At 41.1% G+C, this 26,469-nt stretch overlaps 4 protein-coding genes across 8 annotated transcripts; 2 read left to right on the top strand and 2 right to left on the bottom strand.

The window, feature by feature from the left end:
- Window positions 1-278: 278 nt before the first annotated feature.
- mrpl44 (mitochondrial ribosomal protein L44) lies at window positions 279-7,136 on the bottom strand. Its single transcript, XM_080428755.1, has 4 exons — window positions 6,938-7,136; window positions 2,089-2,557; window positions 925-1,103; window positions 279-590 (listed from the first exon to the last, which is right to left on the bottom strand). The coding sequence occupies exons 1-4, from the start codon at window positions 7,114-7,116 to the stop codon at window positions 419-421; spliced, it is 999 nt and encodes a 332-aa protein (XP_080284881.1). The 5' UTR covers window positions 7,117-7,136; the 3' UTR covers window positions 279-418.
- Window positions 7,137-7,834: 698 nt separating this feature from the next.
- Window positions 7,835-9,850, top strand: dnaaf1 (dynein axonemal assembly factor 1; the record flags this gene model as incomplete). Its single annotated transcript, XM_080429104.1, has 2 exons — window positions 7,835-8,774; window positions 8,916-9,850. The coding sequence occupies 2 exons, from the start codon at window positions 7,835-7,837 to the stop codon at window positions 9,848-9,850; spliced, it is 1,875 nt and encodes a 624-aa protein (XP_080285230.1).
- A 494-nt stretch (window positions 9,851-10,344) lies between these two features.
- On the bottom strand, window positions 10,345-20,481 carry mffa (mitochondrial fission factor a). 4 transcript variants are annotated; one of them, XM_080428878.1, is made up of 8 exons: window positions 20,326-20,481; window positions 18,273-18,490; window positions 16,552-16,730; window positions 15,554-15,642; window positions 14,524-14,688; window positions 11,953-12,009; window positions 11,606-11,690; window positions 10,345-11,094 (listed from the first exon to the last, which is right to left on the bottom strand). In XM_080428878.1, the coding sequence occupies exons 2-8, from the start codon at window positions 18,484-18,486 to the stop codon at window positions 10,963-10,965; spliced, it is 921 nt and encodes a 306-aa protein (XP_080285004.1). In that variant the 5' UTR covers window positions 18,487-18,490; window positions 20,326-20,481; the 3' UTR covers window positions 10,345-10,962. The 4 variants fall into 4 exon arrangements, with proteins under 4 accessions (XP_080285004.1, XP_080285005.1, XP_080285006.1 ...); XM_080428879.1 differs by lacking the exon at window positions 11,953-12,009; XM_080428880.1 differs by lacking the exon at window positions 14,524-14,688.
- A 2,540-nt stretch (window positions 20,482-23,021) lies between these two features.
- LOC308085409 (uncharacterized protein) lies at window positions 23,022-26,226 on the top strand. 2 transcript variants are annotated; one of them, XM_080428562.1, is made up of 2 exons: window positions 23,022-23,380; window positions 23,473-26,226. In XM_080428562.1, exon 2 carries the CDS (start codon window positions 24,378-24,380, stop codon window positions 26,121-26,123), a length of 1,746 nt encoding a protein of 581 aa, XP_080284688.1. In that variant the 5' UTR covers window positions 23,022-23,380; window positions 23,473-24,377; the 3' UTR covers window positions 26,124-26,226. The 2 variants fall into 2 exon arrangements, with proteins under 2 accessions (XP_080284688.1, XP_080284689.1); XM_080428563.1 differs by having other exon boundaries at window positions 23,022-23,574; window positions 24,053-26,226.
- The last annotated feature ends 243 nt before the right edge of the window (window positions 26,227-26,469 follow it).

Below are 26,469 nucleotides of genomic sequence, written 5' to 3'. Positions count from 1 at the left end.
GGCACATTCAGGTGTGTTTTGATTCGACAAGTGGAGTTTTAGTCATTCTGTAAACACTGTTAAAGCCTTACTCTAAGGACCTTCTATAATAACAAAAAAAGAGTCTTCCGACTTCAGCTAAGGAGCAATAATCTACTCACTTAGCAGTTACTCTCACAGTTTATACTATACCAATCTCTCATTCTTTTTTTATATACCTGGGATCCCAGATTGATACTATACTGTCTAGATGAAACTCTTCTTGGTAAAGACATGCACAGAAATATTCACGATGTAGAAATGTTTTATTACTTATCAACAACGTGGTACAAAGACAGTCATAACATGACCCTTACAGGTACATTTGGTTACATTTTGTACATTCTCAGAGTTAACACTGAAGATTTTATTGTGTGCACTCACTGCACAATAGCTGTGTTCAGGTGCTGCTAGATTGGATGGCTTGCTGTTGAAAGTTCTGTGGCGGAGAGAAGTCAGACGGTCTACGGTTCTCAGTGAAGCCGTAGAATTTCCTCAGGGCCACACGAGCTGCTTCCTCCTCCGCAACCAGAACAGTTTCTCCTGGACCCTGACCCAGAAGCTTCTTATCGCTGAAAAAAACCATTTTGGCAATATGTTGGCATTTTGTCGATATTACACGACTATCCGTGTATCACAACAGCTACCTTGATAAAGAATTAAAACATATATTTTAAGTCAAACCATTTCTTTGAGACTTCATCAGTGGTGTGCCTTTTGCCGTCAGTGTTGACAGCAAATTTCTTAACATGTTTTTTAAATCTGTCCTTTCATTCCACTACTTTTTAAGAATGACATTTCACTCGATTCTCCCACACACAAAAACAGAGGAAACTTAACAGAAAATGCACTCACTGACTGAACTTCCGAAAATGTGATTCACCATATAAAACATGTTTTACGTACCTATACAGTCCCACAAAGTAGAGTGGGAGAACTGTGCTGGCTCCAGCAGACCTGATGAGACGGGGCTCTGGAAGAGGAAGGTTCTGCCGTGCAAGTTCCTCCACCAGCAGGGCCATTGGGTCAACCACCATCCACATATCAAACAGGTCCTTCCCTATCAGCTGGGTGGCCAGGAAATCCTGAAAGGAAGGACGGTGGAAAGGAGAAAAGAAAATATGAAAAATACAGTGAGAGAAATAACCAATATCATTCAGTTGCATACAGTACCGGTCAGAAGTTTGGACAGCACACACCTAACTCATTGAAGGGTTTGTCTTTATTTTTTTTAAATGTCTTTCTACATTGTAGAATAATAAGTGAAAATAACATATGGAATTATCTAGTAAACAAAAACGATGTTTAGTATCCACCGTTTGCTTTTATGACAGCTTGGCATTCTCTCAACCCACAAACATGAGGAAGTCACATGGAATGATTTTCAGTTAACACAATGTGCCTTGTAAAAGTTAATTTGTGGAACTTAGGGTTGGTATATACATTAAAGCCCAATTTGGTAAAAGGCCATCATTATATTAACATCTCATCTAAGCAAAGACAAATGTCGGTCTATTAGTCAGTAAATCCAGAAAATGTCAAGAACTTTTCAAGTTTCTTAAAGTGCAGTTGGAAAAAAGTGCTGTGATGAAACTGGCTCTCGTGGCGACCACCACAACAAACGAAGACCCACAGTTACCTCTGCTGCAGAGGATACGTTTATTACAGTTACCGGACCAATCACAATTGGCCAAATAAATAAGATGCATCTTGGGAGGAGTTCACCCAAAAAATTACTTATTTTCTATCAATTGCACACTCCATGAAGCCTTGAATTAATGGATTTATTTTTGTTTTTGTGGCATTCCTAAGCCAATCATTTGATGACCGGGTGTGTATCTGGTAGGAGACACAAATAATCTACTTTGTGTCTCCTACCGGATACATTAGCCGGTAGGAGACAGGAATCAAATTATTAATGCCACAAAAATAAAAATAAATCCATGGATTCAAGGCTTCATGGGGTGTGCAATTGATAGAAAATAAGTCATTTTTTGGGTGAACTCCTCCTTTAATATAGTTCAGAGGAGACTCAGTGAATCAGACGGAATAAATAAACTTGACTTTTACCCTGAGGAAAAATCCGGCTTGCTCTGCTCCACTGCTCTGCTGGAGTGCTCCAATTACAGCCATGAATGTTGAATACACCACGGCATCAGGGACAGGAAACTCTGCACTCATGGTGAGCTCTTCCACACCCAGGTTCCTCGCCACATGGCATATGACTGCAGAACTGGTCAGGTGACTTGCAACAGCAGTCAAACCCTCATTTGGCAGGCTTGGGAAGCTAGCCTTGCACCAGTCAGTCAGGAAGCTTTGAGTGAAACCTAGACCCTGTGCACTCAACTGAACATTGTCCCCTAGGACGAGAGCGGTTGCTTCCGTGTCCATGCCTAAGGTTTGTCTCCTCTGTTGCTCTGACTGCACGTAACACGGATTGACAAAGGCCGCCTTCAGAAGCTCCGAAGAGAAATCTTCGTGAAGACGGCTGCTGAAAGCTTGGACCTCAGCGTGGTAATCCCAGTTAGGCTGCTGAAAGCTGGTGGATAATAATGGGACAGGAGTGGACAGTATTAATTTTGCCAGGTCTAGCTAAACATTTACAAATATATCACAAAGAGAAACACAAAAGAAAACAACAACGACACTAACACGTAGTGTTAGATGCTGGCTACACGGTAAAATCCTAACTCTGAGATTGTACAAATGGAACTTAATGGACCCTTAAAGTTTAATTTGGTTCCATATGTACACTCTAAGAGTTATATTTAACATTCAGGATTTAGGGACAAAACACATTTCTGGTCTTCAGCTACATCATGAACCATCCAGACCGCACAGGTCGTCTGGAACAGAACAGGTCTGCTTCCTGAACCCAGAATCAGAACTAAAATGTGGAGAAATAAAGTTCAGTTTTTATGCAACACTACACACAGTATCTGGAAACTATCCGCAAGAACTCAGATGCTATAATGCCATCTGGCATCTAGAGTTGCAATATCGACCCTTGACAGCCCATACATCCAAACAGAAAAGTCCTGTCTGATTGTGTTAAAGGAGGAGTTCACCCAAAAAATGACTTATTTTCTATCAATTGCACACCCTATGAAGCCTTGAATCCATGGATTTTTTTTTGTTTTTGTGGCATTCCTAAGCTAACAATTTGATTCCCGTCTCCTACCGGCTAATGTATCCGGTAGGAGACACAAAGTAGATTATTTGTGTCTCCTACCGGAAATACACACGGTCATCAAATCTTAGGAATGCCACAAAAACAAAAATAAATCCATGAAATCAAGGCTTCATGGGGTGTGTAATTGATAGAAAATAAGTAATTATTTGGGTGAACTCCTCCTTTAAACAACGTTAAACTCACCAAGATTGCAGCCGTACAGAAAGCTTGGATTATCCTCTTCCTCTTGTATCTGTCAAGTTTTTGTTTAAAAAAAATCCACCGTAGACATCTTAGGAGAAACTCTCTCTCGATAAATTCTGTGTAGGTGATAATTTTTCTATGTGTCAGAGTTTGGAATCACTCGTGTTCAATAACACGACGTCCTGCTGTCTCCTGTATTATGAGACATTTAGGAGCGCTCGATTTCCATTTAGACATTTAGAAATCGCTCGATTTCCAACGAGCGCTTCCAAACTCGAACACTTAGAAAACGACAGAAAGTTGCTCATAATAACATAACGGTGGATTTTTATGAAACAAAGACTTGACAGATACAAGGAGGATAAATCCATGTCATTTTTGATTTGAGCTAAAAAAAAAGCATTCTTTTACACTTTGGCTATTGAAAAATAGCAGATTTACAAGCTCATAGCGCGGCACTCTGTGCCGTGCTATGAGCTTGTAGATCTGCTATTTTTGAAAGATCGTAAAAATGTGTGAAAATCTTTCAACATATATTTTTTTCAAGCGAACATTTGTAACTCAAATCTGCTTCTGGGGGTCCCTGGAAGATTTCTTTTTAGATGGGGGTCTTTGGCCAAATACATATATATTTTGGGGTCCTTGACATGGAAAAGTTTGAGAACCACTGACATAAGTTTTTTCAAAAAACAGTTTTTTTAGAAGACATTCTAAAAACAGACATTTTGTAGAAACGGCCTCAGGTCTTAATGTTGTTTAATACAATCAGACAGGACTTTTCTGTTTGGATGTATGGGCTGTTAAGGGTTGGTATTACAACTCTAGACGTCAGATAGCATTATAGCATCCGAGTTGCTTTCGGCTAGTCTGCTACAACTGTTCTTTTAAAGGTAGGGTAAGTGATATTTTTTGGTTAAAACAAAAAGTATTTTGTTAAAAGGTAAAACACCATTTTCTGATAGTAATCATTGCTATAGAGTGTTTTTTCAGTATCAGATGTCTCCCTGTCTCTCCAGCTCTTTAATAAACAGAAAATACATTTTCCGGTAGGTGTCAAAATCTCAGCCAATCAGGAGAAAGTACCCATTTTTAAGCTTAATTTGTATAGTGTTCCAGTTGCAATTTTGCCTGCTCATTTCTTAGTGTCATCACTTCCAATTTCACTTGTTTAATCTGTATCCTGATTGAGTTCTCTATCCTGATTGGATAAAATTGGAAATGAAACTGAAACGAAAAAGCATTTTCTGTTTTATAAAGAGCTGGAGAGACAAGGAGACTCCTAATACTGAACAAACACTCTATAGCAATGAGTACTATCAGAATATAGAGCTATTTAACACTTATTTTAACCAAAGCAAATCACTTACGCTACCTTTAAATCAAAGCTAAAGACAATTATGTTGCAGCTGTTTTTTAATGTTTGTTTATTTCCGTTTCATTATTCTGCACCGGAAACTTATTCTCTTTCTTCTGTTTTATTTCAACTCCTCTTTTTTATTGTATTTAAATGTACTGTTATGTTTCTTTTGCACTCTCTATTAATGCTCTGTGTCTTGATTGTCTCAATGCACTTTTATGCAAAGTACTTTGGAATTGCCTTGTTGTTGACATGTGCTACACAAATACACTTGGCTTGCCTTATGGTGTACTGGATTGTCTTTGCATATATTCCAGATTAGCTGGTGGAAAGTAACTAAGTATTCAATACTTTTACTCCACTACATCTCAGAAGAAAATAGTGTACTTTTACTCCACGACAATTATTTGAATACTAAGTTACTAGTTACTTTGTAGATTTTTATTATTACAAAACGCTATATACATTTCGGCCATTTGAAAATAGCTGATCTACAAGCTCACAATGTGTCGCGATGCAACACATTGTGAGCTTGTAGATATTTTCATATACATTTGAAAACGTGTGAAATGGGACATTCCGCATAATGAGTACTTTGACTTTTGGTACTTAAAGTACATTTTGATACTAATACTTTTGTACTTTTACTCAGGTAAAATTTTGAATTCCGGACTTTTACATTGCAGTATTGATACTTTTACTCAAGTAAATAATGTGAGTACTTCTTCCACCACTACATAATACATCATTATTGTAGATGAATCGAGTACACAGGAGGAGGACCCCAATGGAAACAAACCATAGTGTTTTCTTGGGTATAATCCTCTTAGTAGACCTTGTATAGAACTGTACTTTCCCTGTGCTTTTTTTTTTGCAAACTGCTAATAAAGTATTCAATGAATGAATCAATCAGATCTGCAATTAGTCAGGGGATATTAGCATAATAATGGAATAAATTCCTTACCAAGAGATGTCTTCACTAATGACTAATGTGTTTGTAAAGGTGTCTAGTAACACATCTCACAAAGACTGAAATGCAGTTTCCCTAGGGGGGGGATTTTTGACAGCTGCTGAAAGTTGGGGTACCCACCATAACCTTATGCAGGGGGAAAAAATGTAAATTTAATTCTGTTTTAAGTAGCATGTGAGGGGTCAAACTAGGGTGTTTTTATGATTCTGAATCCATTGCAACAATTTGTTTTTGCACCAAAACCATTCCTTGGGCTAAAAACGGCCCATCTCAATGGGCTTTTTACACAAAAAAATTACCTGAAAAAGGTTGGCTATGGCCGTGCTTGCAATGGATTCAGAATCATAAAAACACCCTAGTTTGACCCCTCACATGCTACTTAAAACAGAATTAAATTTACATTTTTTTCCCCCTGCATAAGGTTATGGTGGGTACCTAGCCATGGTTCACATGACGCTTGTATACAAGCGTCATGGTGCCGAGTCCCCCTGGTCTAAAGTTGTGTTCGATTTTTTTCACATTGCCATCTCTCACATAAACATAAACGTTCAGATTTCAAATATAAAGTGCTTACCACCGAGCCACGGATGTTACAAGGCGATGCGGACCGCGATGGGTACCCGTATCTCCCGTATTGTTCAATAAAAAGCATTTTAATCCCATCGCCGGCCATTTTCTCCAAATTGTCTCCGATACTTTCAACCATGCGACACTAATGGTTGGGAGGTGTATTGCACTCTGATACATTACAAAATAAAATAAAAGAAAAAAAGAAAATGGCCGGCGATGGGATTAAAATGCTTTTTATTGAACAATACGGGAGATACGGGTACTCATCGTGGTCCGCATCGCCTTGTAACATCCGTGGCTCGGTGGTAAGCACTTTATATTTGAAATCTGAACGTTTATGTTTATGTGAGACATGGCAATGTGAAAAAATCGAACACAACTTTAGACCAGGGGGACTCGGCACCATGACTGTCATGGTATGACAGTCATGTTTCAGGGCTAGGTGGGTACCCCAACTTTCAGCAGCTGTCAAAAATCCCCCCCCCTAGGGAAACTGCATTTCAGTCTTTGTGAGATGTGTTACTAGACACCTTTACAAACACATTAGTGAAGAAATGTCTTGGTAAGGAATTTATTCCCAGATTTTTTTAAATATCCCCTGACTAAATGGCCTTGAGTTGATCTCTAGTCTACAGTGAACTGTTACCGTGGTTTGGGAGCTGGAGGTCCTTCCAGTTTTAACTTCCTCGCCATGATGCGGGTGTAAGCCTTCATCCATCGCTTCTTTCCTCTGATCTGTGAGAATAAGACATTTCTACACACATGCTGGTAATGAAAACCTAGTGTTCTCACACCAAGGTTTACAATGTTATAACCAGACGCCATGACACTTCTCACAGGCAGTGGTGTCCGGTAGTGTTGCCAGGTTTTGAGAGAGAAATAAGCAACCAGCCCTAGAAAAAAAAGCCCCCCCCAAAAAAGCGAGCCCTTCAAACATAGCCAACCTATAAGCTCGCAACGCGTTGTGAGCTTAATTGTAGATCTGCTATTTTCAAAAAAATCTTCAAGACATTTAAAAAAAAAAGTTTAATATTTATTTGAAACATTTTAACAAAAGAAATCTTGTATGGGGATTGGGGGTCCCTGGGGCCTGGCATAAAATATTTTCAGATGGGGGTCCGCACACACAAAATACATATTAATTTGGGGGTCCTTGACATGAAAATGTTTGAGAAACACTGGTTTAATCAGCATTAGGAAGCCAAAATAAACAACTGCACTTTAGAAACAAGCCCAAAAAAACGCAACCCGCAACTAACGAATATTTACAAGCGACTTTACAGAACAATAAGCACAAAGTCGCTTATAATAAGCAGACATGGCAACCCTGGTGTCCGTCAGTGAAAACAGTCCGTCGCGGAACAAACTCATGATAGTTCCGGGCCGTCCGTTATGTATGGACCTATGGTGTGGATCAACGTTACCATGGAAACACAGACGCGTTACCAAACAACACACAGACAAACGAATAACAGCTCGTCTGACTACTCTCAACCATTCTTCTGTGTTGTGAGTTTCGGACAGACACAGATATAAATATATAATGGCAACTCAACAACTTCTTGAAGCTCGAGATGACGAGATAGTAAATCATTCTCCTTTCATAGATGGAATAGAGGCCAAGGCAGGAGTGAACAGTGACCATTCAGAACAAAACAGCAGAAATAGCAAAACATCACATCAAGATAAAAAGGACAAAGAATCAGGACCAAGGATCACCAAGAAATTCCTGAAGGACCACTGCAAGGAACACAAACTTTATTTGACGCCTTACCTGAATGATACATTATACCTGCACTTCAGAGGTTTCTCTACTATAGAGAACTTGGAGGAGTATACAGGACTGAAATGTCTCTGGCTGGAGAGCAACGGCCTGCGACGCATTGAGCACCTGCAGGCCCAGACTGAGCTGCGCAGCCTGTTCCTGCAGCAGAACCTTGTATACAAACTGGAAAACCTTGAGCCTCTGAGCAGACTTTGCGCCCTGAATGTCTCCAACAATTGCATACGAACCATAGAGAACATCTCCTGCCTCCTTGAGCTGAGCACTCTGCAGATTGCCCACAACAAGCTTGAGACGGTGGCCGACGTGGCGCATCTGAGTCTGTGTCCCTCCATCAGTGTCCTGGACATGTCCCACAACTCGTTGGACGACCCAGAGATTCTCTCTGTGCTTGCCTGCATGCCAGAGCTGCGGGTATTAAATCTAATGGGAAATGAAGTGGTGAAAAAGATTCCCAGCTACAGGAAGACTGTGATCGTACGCCTCAAACAGCTCACGTACCTTGATGACCGACCTGTGTTCCCAAAAGATAGAGCATGTGCAGAGGCATGGGCAGTGGGTGGGCTGGACGCCGAGCGCACAGAGATGGGGTTATGGGAAACACGCGAGAGGAGGAAGATCCAAGATGGTTTGGACACCTTGGCAGCCATTCGAGATAACGCCCTGGAGAGACGCCATCTCAGAGAGCAACAAGAAAGAGGTAGTTGACAGTTTTTATTTGTCCCAGTACCCCACACTCGTCTCTCTCTCTCTCTCTCTCTCTCTCTCTCTCACACACACACACACACACACACACACACACAGTGTCTCAGCCTTTAAAGTTTATTCTGTTTCATTATAGGTCAACCTGAGGCCCCGAGAACTCCAAAGTCTCACAATCCCAGTGAGGGGGGTGAGACCCAGGCTTTGAGCTCATCACAGGGAGCGGGTATTCAGGCATCTGTGCAGGACAGCTGGGATGCCTATGCGAGAGAGTCAACAGAGGCCTCATATGATAAGATAGACAAGGAACAACTTCAGGAAGAGTCATTAGAAGAGTTAGATGTAAGTCAACAGCTAAAGAATCATCTGCATGATAATTCAGAGAGGGAGCATTCTGTCCGAGAGACACAGGGAGATAACTTAGGTCAGAAAAGGCAACCAAATGAGGGACAGAGCATGGCAGCAGTGTTGTTTGAGAGAGAGCAACGTCCTGAGACAAAACAAACATGCAAGATCCAGTCTGTGAGAAAGCCATGGGTGAAAGATCAGGGGAATGATGGAAAGTTTGAGAAAAAGCAGTCAGAGCATAAACAGCCTCTTCCTACCATGAGACCTAACTCTGAACCAGATGAGGAGGTAGCAGTGCATGGTCCTGGGCCCCTGGTGACAGAAATGGAAGCAGCAGAGCACCTGGAGACTATTCACCTACAACCACATAGCTCTCTGTATATTGATGATTTGCCTGATCTGGAGGAGGTTGACATGGATAATCCAGACTCAGACGCTGTCTTCTCCTGTAAGCAAATATCCAGACCAAAAATAGAGGTTGTATCAAGAGATAGCGACGACGATGAACTAATCAAATATCAGAGTGTGACAGAGCTGGCTTGTAAGTCTAAGTCTACATCTGGCCCAGAGAGAGATTCAGTGTTCATCAAGAGGAGTGACTGCAAGGCCTCAGTTGAGGTCGTCAACATTTCCTTGCATGGTGATCATGACCCAGATGCGATTTCAAAGCCCAAACCAAAGCAAGGGTCCTGCCCACCCCGCTTTTTGATTGAAGAGATTGACTAATGACCTTCATGCAATGGAAAAGGCAATGTTATAACTCAAACAGTGCATTCAGAAGGCAGCCGTGCTGCTTACTTTGAAAACGTTTGATTAGTGTGTGTATTCAAATGAGACTGCAGTGTACAATGAGTGAAAATGCTGATTTTCTGTCTCTTACCTTCAAGGTACAGGAATTGTGGTTAGACACAAAGTGATTTTATCTTTTATGTTAGTAATCGAATACTTTCAGAATCTAGTATTTGTATATTTGTATGTTTTGAAGTAAATCTTCAGGGGCAGGCCTTTCATATTTAGTACAAGAGCAGAAATGTTCTTTCGCCAAAGGCCAAATATAGTAGCTTGTTACATCACATATCTATTGACGTTTTTGAACATTAAGTGTGAATATTTGATTTAGTAAAATTGCTATATTTGCAGAAGCTATACATTCACTCATCAACAATCATTCCATTATGATTTAGCAGGTCTAAGAAATAAGTGCCAGTGCCACAGTTAACTACAGCAGCAAGCATTTATTAAAATGAAATCTTTCATTTTAATTCATGAAATATTATTTATATCCATAGGATTGATGGCTATTAATGTCCTTATACAATAGCAAAATAATGGTAAACCAAAAAAGCATTGTCTATTGAATTCAGCATATCTTTAAAAATACTATAAGAATCCTCTTACAATACAGCAGTACAGTTCTCAGATTTATTCGCATATTACTCTGCTCCCAATAAATACATTCTGCCCATAGGTATACATCTAATATGTGGCTCAATTTGTCTTTTCACTTATGTTGAACATCTTAGGATCATTGACTACCACAATTTAGAGTGACAGAAACAAATATTTACAGCCAAACGTGCTTAGCAACATTAAGAAGAAAGTTGTTCATGAAACAAAACAGAATGGTTTACATACAGAACTGTAAAAAATAAATGTACATGTATACAATAAATGAAATCAAAATATCCCTTTGTGCAATGGGTTTTGTTTACACACAGCTAGACTTTGCTTGTATGGGGGACTGAGTGCAGTGGGTAGGGTTTTGCTAACATTTGACACAGAATAAGAGAGAAGGTTCGTCCTTCTCTGGTGGTGTTTAATTATAAGGCGGAAAAGCTTTAACGGCGGAACCACACCCAGCTGTTGATGAGCCAGAAAGCTACTGTAACCGAGTACAGGATCATCTCACGCTTTGCTCGCTCCTTGTTCTCTTCTTCCAGGAGCTGGAGTCTCCGATTCAGCTTGATGATCTGTCAATAAAAAAGGAAAAACAATATCTTATCGACGTGCAATCAAGTTAATCAATTTAATATATTATAAAGAAATATTGATTTTAATCAAATAATAATTTTCCAAAAATACTCAAAATAGGTGATCTGCAAGCTCACAAGGCGTCATAATGCCTTTTTTTGTACATAGTGGTATTTTTTCTGTATTATCTGTATTTTCATGTTGATTTTTGAACTGTTTGGTTGCTACTATATATGTCTATGAAATTAACTCAAGGACCCCAACGGAAACAAGTCCGCAAGGACTTTTTTGGCCGGACCTTTTAGACAAAAGCATTATAAATGTAACTGTGTTGTTTTACATTCTTTTGCCTAATAAAAATTTCAATCAATCAATCAATCAAGTTGTGAGCTTGTAGTTTGGCTATTTTCCATATTTGAGATATTTTAGTTGATAATTAAAAATCTTCCACATTGATTTGGTTCACAAAAGGTAATATAAACTGAGGTAGTATATTTGCAAATGGCTAACCTGACGTCTCAGGGTTGCTGCATCAACCACAGCCATATCATCTGACCCTCCATCCATAGAGGCGTCTAATGTAGATAGTACAAGCCTTGAATAGAGGGGGGGAAACTGTTAGAGGACTGTAAATTCACAAATGGACATATAATGATATTAGAACTGATGTCTACTTTGCACACCAGTAATTGATTTCCTTTGAATCTTTTACTACCAGTGAATTTCCAAAATGTGACTAATAACCCTTTTTTTAATTGTACTTCCTGATCTTAAATGAGAATCAAGGACAGAAACCAAGACAGAAGGAAAATCAAGACAGGAAAAGCTTGGAAGCTCCGAGTGCCAGGTGGAGTTACCTGGATTCATGCAGGGGGTTGGAGATAGATGCCGACCCCCCTCGCAGTGATGGTTTGCTGAAGAGGTAGGGAAAACGGGAGGAAGAAAGGAAAGACAAGACAGAGACAGACAGTAATGGTAGTGCTGCATACATGTAGCCTCAGCTCAGATCCCCCTCCTTCACATTCATTGTTTTTCTTAGTTCTTTAAAAATGTATAGACAGTGCCTTGTAACACCATGTATCACAATACTAGGGTAAATTAGGTTCTGGCTTTACAAAAACAAAACTGCAACAAAAAATAAATACAAAATATATTGTGGATGGTAAATTAAGGTAAGGTAGCTCAGTAGCGGAAGTGGTCACAAACTGGTCACAAAGTCAACTCAAAATCTGTGATTGACTGCACTATTAGAATCAAAGCTGAGAGTGTGGAAGGTTGAGCCAAAAAGCCAACAACTTGATGAAGTAACCACAGGACCATAAGACCACAGGACCAGCGACTTATAGTGCCATTTCAATTTATGCAGGTTCCTGATGGCGTCTATCATATTTGATATAAAGTACAAGGCAATATCACTCACTACACTAGTATTATCACTTTTTCAAGACAGGAAGATGAACTTCCACAACAACTATTTTGGAGTAGAACAGACATTTGTTAAGGAGTGCATTGAGTAACACACAGAAGAAGCCATCGCTTAGAAAGGGGAAAGAGTGCAAATTAGACTACTTTTTCAATCTGTGTAATTAGCATGCAATATTAATAGTGTTAGAAACATTCATGTCAATTGATTTTGTGTGGTTTGCTAGGTAGGGATGACTTCAAAACGCTCCCAAACTTTCAACACACCTAATGCAAATGCATTAGATTATTCACTAGGGGTGCCACAGAGCAGGGATTGAATCCAGAATTCACAGTGAAAATAGTAAGACTTCATGGCCCTCATTTAACAACGTGGTGTAGACCAAATAATGCGCAATTTTCAGCATTTATCAATCTATCGTGACTTTGACTTCAGCATACGGCCCGCTCAGATCTCACGTCAGGTCTGAGGGCGTGTAGACTTTGGCTACACCCGTTTGTTCCATCCTAGACCTGCGGAGCAGCATTGTCTGACTGGCATCTGGTCACATGTATCCACTCCAAAATGTATATCTAACACACTAATAAATAATCCCTGTGAAAATATAACATATCATAAACTCATTTAAACAAACTGCTTTAACAGTCATTCAGATAAGATTGCAGATCTGGCTGCATTTGAAAATAGCAGATCTACAAGCTCACAACGTTGTGAGCTTGCAAATCTGATATTTTAAAAATATACGAGCGCTTATGCGAGAGCATTTTCGGAAGTTGCGGCCGCTGTAATCTTTTTATGGACAGTGCGGTCTCCAAATTTACAGTAGCGTGTCCTATGGAGTTATGTGCAACCTGGGTTGAGGATATAAACCCGATGCTCCAAACCTGTGCCCAGCGCAGGTGATTCTTCATGCTGTGGATTTATTTGGGCCACCGGGAGATCGGACATTTAACCCTCCCAACACACACCAGCCTTCATCCATTAATGTTTATGCATTCATTTATTAATCACTCCATAAACGTTCAGATTTTGAGTGCCTCTCCAGACTTATCTCTCATTAACGTGCCGGCACAGGACTGACTGCAGCCTGAGTCTCACGGGGAATAGCCTACATAACGCCTTTATTTTAGTGTAACTCGGACGCGCACTGTTCGGTATGAGTCAAATAAATTAATATACAAACGTATTTCATTCATGGCGATGTGATTGGTGTCATTCATGAAGGCTACTATACTACTTGACAAAGATTGTACCGTAACGGAATAGATGACAGACACAGTTGGGATTGCAAGTAGGTGCGTGGGTGCGTGTGCGTGTGTGCGTGCGACTTGACAGGCAGCAAGGCGGGCGGGGGAAACTCTTTCTTATTGGCTTTCGATGCGTTGTCTGGTCATATTCTGGTTCTTCATGTTGTAAAATCGGGGCTTTTCGAGAACAGAGAGAGGGCATGTTTATTTAAATGACGGTCGGTTTCAGCCGTGGCATTTATCAAAGCTCCGACCAAATGTACGCTAGAATTGGCTGTATAGGATGTTTTTTACACTCCATTGATAAATGAGGGCCCATGTGTTTCAAAATGACAACTGATCCCAGATAACTTGTGCAATGTTTGACAAACTTCCCAAAACGAATTTATACAGATAGTATCACTTAACCCATTAAGACCTGGATCGCATCTGTGTCACTTTAGATGTCTTTGGCTATTAAAAAATAGCAGATATACAAGCTCATAGCACCGAGTGCCGCGCTATCTGCTATTTTAGAAAAATATTGAAAAAATATTTTTCAGATTTTTTTCAAAAAACTGTTAGGATTTAGAAAACATTTTAAAGAATCGGCTCAGGTCTTAATGGGTTAAAGAAATCGTTGTATTGATCCTAATGTAAAAAAAAGTGGCTGGCTGTAGGAACGGGTCGGTAGGTCAATATTTCGTAAGGGTGTGAACAGAGTGGGAGTGCTCCGATTGCATCGCGGTCCTAGCAGGAGGGGTGATGTGACAGATCACCTGCTATGGTTCTCATCCAGGACCTCCAGGACCTGCTGGTAGGCCCGGCGCGTAGTGGAGTGGAGGTAAGACAGAACGCCGCTAGCGCTGTACAGGTTCTGTTCGTCCTCATCCACGGCGAGAGGGGGGCAGGGGCGGACAGGGGCTGGGGGGGGTAGGGTCGCGCTGCTCAGTGGCCGCCAATAGGAGCCGGCCAAGCCAGAGAGAGAAGAGACACAGGTAGAAGACAGTAGAAAAGGGGATGGAGGGAGGGGAGGCAGAGAATGAAGGAAGAGATACTGTCCTCAACTTTACTGACTGTACAGAGATAGCCACTGAGTGAAATAGTAAACCCCCCAAAAAAAGAAAGAAAATCTGTTGAAGGATGAAGGAACACTTAACTTGCCAATCAATAGAGGTGCTCCACTGGCCTACGCCCAAGCACTCCGACAGGAATGAGAAGATAAGCAAGCATGCAACTTTTGATTAAAACTCCAAAGACCATGGAATTCAACACAGTTGGTGACTTGACTGTTCAAAGACATAACTCTGTCATCTGACATGAAGTGCTTTTAATCAATAGTTTCAGCGGCACAGCGTTAATAAGTTAATGACTTGCACACCAAGCGTGAAGCAAATTCTAACACTGATGGCATCAACAAACCTAGCAAGACCACAGCCTCAACAATAACGACACCAACAAGCGATACCAGTGCAGTTGTATAGAGACAGACACCGAATTAAAGGCTAATCAATTTCAATTCAATTGATTATAAAAAAATCTATTCCCATTTTTTTGTGTTGATTTGTTGATGAACAATGTGCTTCTCTATTATTCGATTAAGCAAAAAAGTTATCGAAAGAATAATAATCACTACGAAAATAATCAACAGTTAAAATTATACAATCAACAGTTACAGCCTTATAAAAGCAAACTTACAAAGAAAGGAAGGAAAGATAAAGCTGCAGGATGACAGAAAAACATGCAAGATGATAGTGTGTAAAAGAGGTAAGATGGGGCTAGTGGTGGTGTTGTCAATTGATTACTCACATGGAATCACTTCCAGACAGCTGGCCATTATGACGGATGGTTATGTTCTCACTGGACGAGCGTTCCCGTCGTAATCGCCCTTGGGGCCGCTAATAGAAGGAGAAATAACATTTTAATCTGCTATTCTTTCCACCTAATTTCCACATCTTTATTCAATAGGGTTGATTTAACCACATGAACCCTAGCATCCCTATTCTGGGGAACTTGTAGATCGGCTATTTTCGGTGAAGAGATTTGGTGTAGAGGGAAAAAAGGATGGGACCAACAAGTATAGACCCCTGGGGGACCCCTGTTAATGAAGTAGGGTTTGAAGTGGTTAAAGGATCTACACCATGAATTAAAAAAATATATTTGATATTTAATATCATATGGTGTATGTCCCTCAAACCTTTTTCAAAAGGTTTGAGCCTAAATCATCACTCAGATATACTCATCCCAAGTCAATTGTCTCTGGCTTATACAGCACTTTCAGCTGCAATACCAAAACGTCCTTTTGGGCAGGGGGGGCTACTGAGCAATTCTGTCTGGCCATCATCAATGCAATGGCAAGGCAAGTGATGTCACTTGCATTGCCATTCTGAAATGGCCTGTTCAGACACGCCCATTCTGAAAATCTCTGAAATGAGAATGAATGACTGAATGTTAAAAAAAAATATTTTTTGGGGTACAAGAGACACTGGGGAGCCCAAAAAATACCCCCCCCCCAAAAAAAAAATGAAATTCATGGTGTGGTCCCTTTAAGTCAAGTAAAAAATAATTTATAAAATGATATTTATTAGACATCATGTATTTAGTGACCTTTTAATCTGAACATGGGCTTTTATGTCCAATAAACTGAGCTCAGCTTACGGTACCAAGTCTGTCATAAACCAAACATTTAAACTTCTGGCTGACCGTAAGTTTCATATGGCAGTGGTGCAGAATTCTAAGGTGCTGCAGCACCTCTATGCCTTACTGGAGAGAACCATGACCACCCACAGATTTAAACAGCTTCTTACCTCCTCACTGGGTAGGGCTGGGGCTGCACTCCGCTCCATCTCCATGAAGTCTAAGGGCCTTTCATTGAGGGTGAGAACTCTGGGTGGGGTCTTCAGTGACGGGATCTCTTGGTAAGTGGACTGGATCAGGTCCAGGTCCCTGGGTCTTGAAAACTGGGAGTCATCACTGTCTCCCAGTCCTGATGGCAAACAAATGAGGATCACAATTCATGAATGGGATCAATCTCTTTATGTTTCAACCCACTTCAACAGGGGAAGCTCCTTGAAACTCTAATACACATATCCACATATCCATATACAAAACATATAGAATTGCTTCATTGATAGCGTAGGCTTACTTTTATAAACAACACCTACATTGGTAGTAAATGAACCTCTTAAGTGTCCTGACCAAACAGATATACAAAGTCTAGACTCCAGAACAACACATTGTGACCCTACAATCCTTTGTCAGACAGTTACGTCTCTGATGCATAATATGAATTATACTTCATAATATGAAGTAAAAATAATTTATAAAATGATTTTAGTAAACATATTTGTTAGACTTCATGTATTTAGGACGCATTAAACTCACCATCTATGCATCCACAGGCTGCATCCTACCTTACCCTGCTAAACCTGTTATGAACAACAAATCTGTGTTGAAATCATTCCAGCGGACGTCACCATTTTGCACAAACTCAGACTCATTTCAATGAGTAACAAATATCGACACAACACCGGATTACCACCGTTGCACAGACGCAAGGGTTAACACTTTTCAACATAACAGCGACCTGAGTTGTCTGTGCCATGACTTAGAAGTGCACAATCACCTAATTTGATGGCTTGTTAATAATTCATGATACTAAATAAATGATGTACAGTTATAGTGATAGAGATACAATGTCAACAAAGAAGTTGAAGCCTGTTGCTGGACAAAAAACTATTGCAGGTATATTCTCGCTACCAAAGCTACCTCTGATGGCCCCCTCTCTGCCTCAGCAGCCTGTGCTCAGCCTACCATCTACATTGCCTGTATCCCATCCCTGCTTCCATTTCTGTTACATCTTCTGCTCCTACATATACAACATAATATATACAGTAGATACTGTAATTTGTGTTATATATACCATTATAGGTATACTTTATGTTCTATATTTATTTGAATATACATTTTAGATGAGAGATGATGTGAGCATGTGACATTTGCAAAGTTGTCTTTCCTTTATGAATACAATTTATTTCTAATTTCGTAATTTGGCACATTAATTCAACATACATGTCATAAATATAACCATAGTTATAGTCCTTTGCGATCAAAGCCAAAACACTAAAACAAACACACAACACATGTTACTGGGGACCCATTCAATTTCCCATTTGAATGACCACCCATGGGTCCCGCCGTCCCGGGACTCACAGTCACTACATTAAAAACAGTTCAACATCACTGTTGTTTCTACAATATACTTTGCCTTAGTTACCAATTTCATTTTCAACTTAAACTTTAATGTCATCACAATACAGGTGTGTAAACAAGTGAAGAGAGTGCCTCGCCCAGTGTCCTGCACACCTAACACACACAGAAAATATATCAGAAGTCCACCAATGGCTCTGAGAAGCCAAACGATAACAAGGTGAGTCATGAATGATGTACAAGAGCTTAGCATTCAACATCACCATGTTGAAGGGTGTGGTAGTTGCAACACAAAGAGTGAGAGAGTCTAAAGGCCTACCTGACATCACAATCCTCTCTGGAACTTGCATCATGGCACTGTGAAGGACCTCGTGCATGTCAGCTTCAGGACCCTCTGAGCCGTACGGGGCTACTTTGAGCATCTCCGGGATTCGCATCCGTTGGCTGATGCCCTCTGTGTACTCCAGCTCATAGTGGATACGGTTCATCTCCGCCATCTCTGAGGTGGGGGAGGGGAATGCTGCAGCATTCATTTGGCTGTAAAAGAACACAATGTCAGCATGGCAATCACACATAGGCTTAGTAGTGACTAGTGAGTCAAACAAGGATCGATTAAACACTTGAACCGTATACACTTCATTTGTTGTTGTATTCTCATAAGCTCCACTGAAGCCACCTTGTTGAGCTATGACAGAGGCCCACTACTAACTGAGCCTAAAAGATTCGGCGATCGTGCACCAAAGGCCGAACCACTGGGACAAGTTGCTGGAGTGTGCCACTGCCAACCCACAGACCGGAGAGAGACAGGTTGCGTGGCAAACTAGCTAACGTAGGAAGTCAACCGGTCAAGTCATGCAGAACGCATGCTTGACCAGAGACCAAACCTTTAACCTTGACCAGGTTATATCCTATCCCCACCCTTTCCCCTCTACAACAAATCTGTTCACCTAAAATTGCCCATCTACAAGCTATTTTCACTGAATGTTTGCCTATTTACACAGAATGTTCACCAATGGCATGCTCAGATTCTGATTCCAATTCTGAAAACGCCTTCTAAATCCTGACCTGAAGTTTTCTGAAAAACTTCCGATTTTAATTAAAACATTTAAAAAACGTATATGTTACTATATATATATAACAACAGCTAATGTTACTCAAAGGGGTTCCTGGATTGAAAAGTATAACGACGTATTGGTGTTCCAGGTCTAACTTTAAGTCTGTCTGTAGGTTTTATAAATATTTAACCAATGAGAAGTATTAACAAGACCTTAATATGAATAAATAATAACTACATTGGGTCCATTGGAACACAGGTTATTATTTTCCTGCGAAGTAACAGGTATGAGCAATAGAAGGTTTCCACCAGTCATACAGTATATCTCCTACTGCGTGTTTAGAGTGACACCTGTTCAACCTACAGTTACTTTATAAAGATATTATCATTTTTGACCTCTTAAAGGACCTCAGAAAAGAGCAGCATGTGATGAAGCCAGAGTTATAAATGGACCAAGCTCGTGATGCTGTCATATGATGATAATAACAAGCCTAAAGTGTCTCTTGGACGCATAAAATGTGTATGAAAAAGAAAGAAAAATAAACTGAATGTACAAAACGAAAGTTGATTCATAGCTCTACTAAGATACTTAAGAGCTCAAATTAGCTAGTTTGCAGGCAAAATGATCATTAGTGTAACACTAATACCCAAGTACACACTGGAAACAACATTTAATGACTGGAGGAAGAACAGACCAGGGGTGGTTAGTGGGCAACCTTTTTGGATATAATGATCACTAAGCCAGGAGTGTTCAACGTTTTTCAGGCCAAGGACCTCCTAGATGAGAGAGAGATGAAGCAGGGAACCCCACTACATATTGTATTCACGTTAATATTGTATTGTATTTTCATTTAAACACTTAAAACCCTCAATACTTTGTAAACTTGACCGTTGGCTCTGTACTTGGTCTGCTCTTTCTTCCCTCTACAAAAATAAAAATAGCAGATCTACAAGCTCACAATGCGTCGCATCCATCTGCTATTTTCAAAAGATTTTTTTTAAATGTCATACATTTGAAAACTTGTGAAAAATGGGACATATTCTGCATAATAAGTAGTACAGTATTGATGCCAATACTTTTGTACTTGAATTTTGAATTCCACGGCCTTCACTTGTAACAGACTGTGTTTCCACATTGCAGTATTGATACTTTTACTTAAGTAAAACATTTGAGTACTTTTTCCATCACTGGTGCTGTGGAACAAAAGGTCTTGAGCTACAATCGACGTGCAAGATAGAATAGATGTCAGTTTAGCTTAGCCAACCAACACATTAGCATGTCCAATTCTAGCCTCCAGCTGCTATATGTGAAACTTACCCGTTGGTGATGTGCTAGATCCTCTTCAAATAGGATGTATGTACATCCAGTTAATACAATTCACGTGAATGTGTTAAAAATAATCTAAAGAGGTAAATGCATCATAGAAGCATCATATCCTCTACTGTTGATGTCTGACTGACACTGAAGCGCCTCCTCAGGGTTGCCAGATTTTATGAGAGAAATAGGCAACAAGGTCTAGGAAAACAAGCCCAAAAGAAGCAACTTATTCGAAAATAGCCGATCTACAAGCTTGTAGATCTGCTATTTTCAAAAACTCATAAATGCTTCCTGACACAAAACATGTTCATGAAAATATTTGAGAACCACTGGTTTAAATAATAATTAGACATTTTGCCTAAATAAGCTACTTTAGAAACAAGCCCAAAAAAACGCAACCCGCAACTACCAATATTTACAACCATAGATTTACAAAAAGGAAGCCCAAGGTCGCTTATAATAAGCCGACATGGCAACGCTACTTCAAACAGGAAGAGTCGAAGGAAAGCGGAAGTCGCGTCGTTGAAGTCTGGCGCCGCCTGGCGCCAAAGAACAAAATAAATTCCTTGCCTGAGAGGCCGGATACAAAATAACAATAAGGAATTGGGTTGATTGATTGAATCAATTTCATTTTTTGGCTTTCATTTATGAAATTATTTACTTTCGTTTTTAATTCATTGAAGGTTTAGATTTTGGGGGGATGAGCTCCCTCTGGTGTTGTGCCCGTCTGCCCGAGCCGTGCACTCTTTTGAAGTAGACAGGTAGGCTACGTATCCTTTTTCAGGCTGCGACCCCCCCTCCAAAAAACTCCTCCTGAGTCCCAACGTGAGATGTTGTGAGCTTGTAGATATTTTCTACAACTATTTTCAAACATTTTGCCTCCTTCTTATATTATTTGACAATTTGGCCAATGTTTGACCAGTTTTTATAATAGGCTATAGTTTGTTGAATACTTTTGATGCAGTGCTTTTTTCCACCTTTCTTTTCTTTCTTTTTGTTGGTATTAAAAGGTCTTAAACGTACGGAGCCCCTTAGGGGACATTACTAGGTAGATTGTTTTAAGGGTAGGTACATTATTTTAAGAGCTAGGTAGATTGTTTTAAGGGTAGGTACATTATTTTAAGAGCTGGTGGTTTATGTTTTCTGGTATGGAAAAAAAAACATAGGCTATAACATTTTTTTTGAGGGATGAGTTTTTTTTTTTGAGGGATGAGTTTTTTTTTTTGAGGGATGAGTTTTTTTTTTTTGAGGGATGAGTTTTTTTTTTTGAGGGATGATTTTTTTTTTTTGAGGGATGAGTTTTTTTTTTTGAGGGATGAGTTTTTTTTTTGAGGGATGAGTTTTTTTTTTTGAGGGATGAGTTTTTTTTTTTGAGGGATGAGTTTTTTTTTTTTGAGGGATGAGTTTTTTTTTTTGAGGGATGAGTTTTTTTTTTTTGAGGGATGAGTTTTTTTTTTAGGAGGGATGAGTTTTTTTTTAAAAAGAGGGATGAGTTTTTTTTTTTAGGTTAGTTTTTTTTTCATGCATGACATAAAAAAAACTTCAAAAAAAAAAAAAAAAACTTTCAAAAAAAAAAAAAAACTTGGACCAAAAAAAATTATTATACCTATCTTGAAAATAAAACCTCTCCTTTTCAAAGTCGCTATAAATAGCATTTTATTTTATTTTGAAGGACAGGCCGCATTTTATTTTATTTTGAAGGACAGGCCGTCCGTCAAAGGAGTTCCGGGTAAGTACGTCCCTTCCTCTTTGACCAAATTTGGCAATGGTCACCGGACTTTCCACTCTCCACCACGGAGGAAATAGCTGGTCAGCTAACGTTTACTTGTTTACAAGGAAATTATTGTAAGTGATAATATGCTCTCATTAATCTACCGCTATCTGGGATAATTAATGAATGAATGAATGCGTGTGTACAGCTTGCTTACTAACGTTAGCCATTATGCTAGCTAACGCTAACATTAGCACCGTTAGCTCCATGGGTAGCACCCAGCTAGCACTGGCACTCAACGCCAAACCCACTACGTTAATGTACGTTGCCGATCATATTTATGTTGTATATGGAGTGCAGCGTTTCAAAGTGATTTAATTCTAGGGAAAGAATGTCATCATATTGGCTAGCAGCTGACAGGCGCAAGCTAGCATAGCTGAGCTATTGTATACGTTCGTGTTCTATCACATACATAACGTTGACATCGAAAATAGCAGATCTACAAGTTCACAACATGTTGCGTCCGCGACGCGCTGTGAGCTTGTAGATCTGCTATTTTTGGGGCCGACAACGTTGTGCGATGTAGCATATACCTACTGTAGCTTATTGAGGTGTTGTTGCTATTCTGTACTGTACTTGTAGCTTAATGAGGTGCTGTTGCTATACTCTACTGTACATGTAGCTTAATGAGGTGTTGTTGCTATACTCTACTGTACATGTAGCTTAATGAGGTGTTGTTGCTATACTCTACTGTACATGTAGCTTAATGTGGTGTTGCTATACTGTACTGTACATGTAGCTTAATGAGGTTGTTGCTATGATACTTAACATTATTATTATAATGATGTACCGTGCATGTTCACATCATGTATACTTTACATTATTATTATTATTATTATTATTATTATTATTATTATTATTATGTACTGTGCATGTTCACATCATGTATACTTTACATTATTATTATAATGATGTACCGTGCATGGTCACATCATGTATACTTAACATTACTTGAGACCATTTTTCTTTTTTTACATGTTGGACAAAATAGCCAATTTTACATACATGTGTTTGGTGAGGTGGAATGCTGTGCGACGAATGGGAAAAGTTAGAGGACGACAGGATTAAAAAGTTGCACTCATCTTAGCTAGGTTGAAGGCCAAATCCTCACATACTGTACATTCAGCAGTATTAGGGATGTGTTGTGAACACATTGATTAAAATAAATTAATAAATGGAGTGTAATTGTTTTGTATTTGGCCACCACTGCAGACTGCAGATGGGACAAATTCAATCCAAGCCATAATCGAAGAGTTGCCGCATCTAGTGGACACTCAAGGCATGGTGAGCTTACAATCTCACAGAATAAGTTTAGTACAGACTAAATCGATTATTGTTTGTGCCTTACACATTTTTTTGTCTTTACCTGTCTGTAGATTTCTCATGATTTTCGATGTTAAATCCTGAGTGTACTGGGAGATGAACCCTGAATTCTCCGCGAAGATCACTCACATGGCCGGCCAGGAAGGAGAAGACGGGTGACCTTTGCGTCAACATACAGTAGATTTGCTCTCAGCAGGTATTCACATAGAGCTCTCATATTCCGGGAGCAGTATGGGTTAGCGCCCCAGCCTTGGTCTCCAGCCTTGGTCTTCCGTGAGGAAGAAGCCCAACAAACAGTTGGATCATGCAGACAAATTTTTTTGTAATATAGCCTAATATATAAGTTGGCATAAGATATTGATAGCTAATTGCAGTGACATTATTTTAATGCTGTTTAAGGGAAGGCATGTGTGTTCCACCTACATGTGCATGCACACTCATGTTCAGTAACTTTGGACTCAGACTCAGTTAATGTGGACTCTATTTGGACTTGAGCACTGCTGGGGAATTGACTCAACCTAGACTCCAGATATAGTGACTTGACTACAGCACTGGAGCTTTGGAGTTCAATTTAACCTGTTGTATCAACTTGTAATAATCTTGTTCTTTCCTCTCTTTTCTTTTCTTCTTCAGCCTGTGACAAACCTGGTGCAGTAGCTGACCGCAGCAACCACAGAGTATCCATATGTTTTTATGCTAGGGGAGGGGCATCAGTGTTCCCAAGCTTATGTGATAATAAATGGGGCGCACCCATCTCTTTTGGGTGATGGGTGTTTTAATGGAGTTGGTACAATGTATGTTCAGGAGGAAGACTACGCCTTCAAGCTATGAGATTGTTACTAACCTTGCCCCTCACTCTACTCCCATGATCTATTTCCATTCCTAGCTCACTCTCTAGGTTACAAGCTTGATCGATCACCATGGTAACTGAGTCAACTCCGCCCTCGATTTATCTGCCATGGTAACCGATCACAGCTCCACCCTTGCCACTCACAAGCCAATCCGCGATTGGACCGTGATATCACTCAAAAAGGCATTAAGAGAGAAGAGCGTCGCTTTTTCCAGCACCGCAAACAAAGGACAACTTTTTCATCTTTACACCACAGCAGCGAGAGTTTCCTCTTCTCCAGCGGGACCTTCACAGGCGCGCCATGATGACGTCAGACAGCCGGCACGGGGTCCATCTACCAGCAGACACGACGGCGACACACGTTCATCAGGTGAGCCTGTGTTGTTTCCTATTAATGCAAACCATCCACCAGCATTGTCCATAATTACACAAGATATTCGCCAATCGAATTCATCTCCACCTACAGGTCGCACTCTGCTGAGCCGCCTCAGACCCCCAACTCAAGCAGAGGAGACCAGGCTTGTTCCCACTACCCCCATGCATCTCCCTCCACCCCCTGTGCCTGCTCCCCTCCCCTCCTTCCCTACCTTTAATCCTCTTTCCCCCATCCCTTCCCCCTCTTACCAAAACCCTCTGCAAAGGTTTTCACCCCCGTCAATGCAGGCTTCACTGTCATCCCACCCCCCTGCACAATCATCCAACTTCCCCCACACTTCTGTCTCTTTTTCTGTTTCCGTCCCCGAGGCCGCTAGCCAGCCCAACACCCAGATGGCTATCGCACGGGGCCGGCTAGCACCTTCACCCCCCACTCAGGTGCCCCCCCAAACAGCCATCGGCATCCTGAGCAACTTAACTCTCTCTTCTTTCCCTCCCTCCCCCGCCCTTGTGTTTCCAACCCCCCCCTTTTCTCTCTCCTCCGCAGTCGCAGCCCAGGTGCCACTGAACGCGCTGGCCCTCAACCCACAACCCATATCCAACCACCTCCGTCAACAAATCATCCAGGGTATGGACATCGACCTCTCTGCAATTCTAAAACCATCCACCCACACCTTCCAACCCCGGACAGTCGACTGCGGAGGCATCTCGATCACCCTCCGAGACCTTTCATCCACTGCCCCACCCCACAACACCCTCACTGCCACCAAATTCACCCTAGCCTTCTCCATTTTCAGAAATGTCATCTGCTCCCTATTCCCCCACAGAAGGCAAGAGCTAGACGACTACCTTTCCCTAATCATGGACATGGCAGTGCGGTTTGGTGGCACCTTATTTTATGAATACCATCGGCAGTTCGCAGCGAGGGCGGCTGCCCGTATCCAACAGTGGAACCTCGCTACCTACTGGGGAGCGCTGGACATAGAACTTTACAGCCGGCTGTTCACAGGCAGCGCCGCCATAGCATGCAACATCTGCGGCTGCCCCTCCCACCCCACCACCGACTGCGTGCTCACCGCACACCAGCCTGCACCCGTAGCCCAACCTAAAAGAGAGCCAGCAGCCCCAGTTCATTATTACAATCGCCCCACCACATTCTCCATCCCTCCATCAGTCCCCGCCCTCATGGGAATAGGAACACAACAGTACCAGCCAGGCCGGGACAAGCGATCCAAACCCGGCCGCCCCATCGCCCAACCAGCCTCCTCTCAAGCCACGGACAAGCGTGGCAGGAAGATTATGTTTGTAGGCTCCCGCATGCTATGCAATAATTTCAACGATGCAGGATGCGACTCATCATTTTGCAAGCTCCTGCACGTATGCACCTACTGCGGAGGAGCCCATGCCCGCCACATGCCCCCACAACCCAACCAAACCTTCCAAAAGTTGACTGTCGCACCATCTGGCCACCCCCATTAACATCCCTGCCCTGGCCAAGGAGCTCGCATTCCACCCAGACCCCACATTCGTCCATTTTTTCATTGACGGTCTCAATCATGGTTTTTCACCCGGCCTCATCACACTTCCCGATCATTCCCACTCTTGCAATAACCTCCAGTCCGCACTAACGGAACCTGAAATCGTCATCACCCTGCTTGAGAAAGAAGTCAAGCAAGGGTTCATGATCGGTCCGTTCGATTCCCCCCCATTCCCCATCTACCGCATCAGCCCAATAGGAGTGGCCACTAGGAAGTATTCAGGGAAGAAAAGATTAATTATCGATCTATCTTCCCCACACGGTTCATCCATCCCCAGTATTAATAGC

The sequence above is a fragment of the Gymnoscopelus braueri genome (assembly GCF_963280865.1).
Source record: "Gymnoscopelus braueri genome assembly, chromosome: 5".
Classification (NCBI taxonomy): Eukaryota; Metazoa; Chordata; class Actinopteri; order Myctophiformes; family Myctophidae; genus Gymnoscopelus; species Gymnoscopelus braueri.
This window is presented reverse-complemented; position numbering and strand designations above follow the sequence as displayed.

Excerpts from the sequence above, each read along its gene's own strand:
- mrpl44 (XM_080428755.1), bottom strand. The coding sequence starts at position 7,116 with ATGGCGTCTGGTTATAACATTGTAAACCTTGGTGTGAGAACACTAGGT. Across the intron at positions 2,558-6,937 it reads CCTCCAGCTCCCAAACCACG|CTTTCAGCAGCCTAACTGGG; the intron begins GTAACAGTTCAC and ends ATTATCCACCAG. Across the intron at positions 1,104-2,088 it reads AAGCCGGATTTTTCCTCAGG|GATTTCCTGGCCACCCAGCT; the intron begins GTAAAAGTCAAG and ends CCTTCCTTTCAG.
- mffa (XM_080428878.1), bottom strand. The coding sequence starts at position 18,486 with ATGAATGCTGCAGCATTCCCCTCCCCCACCTCAGAGATGGCGGAGATG. Across the intron at positions 12,010-14,523 it reads CTGGATGAGAACCATAGCAG|CAAACCATCACTGCGAGGGG; the intron begins GTGATCTGTCAC and ends CTACCTCTTCAG. Across the intron at positions 11,691-11,952 it reads AACCCCCTGCATGAATCCAG|GCTTGTACTATCTACATTAG; the intron begins GTAACTCCACCT and ends CCTCTATTCAAG.
- LOC308085409 (XM_080428562.1), top strand. The coding sequence starts at position 24,378 with ATGGTAACCGATCACAGCTCCACCCTTGCCACTCACAAGCCAATCCGC.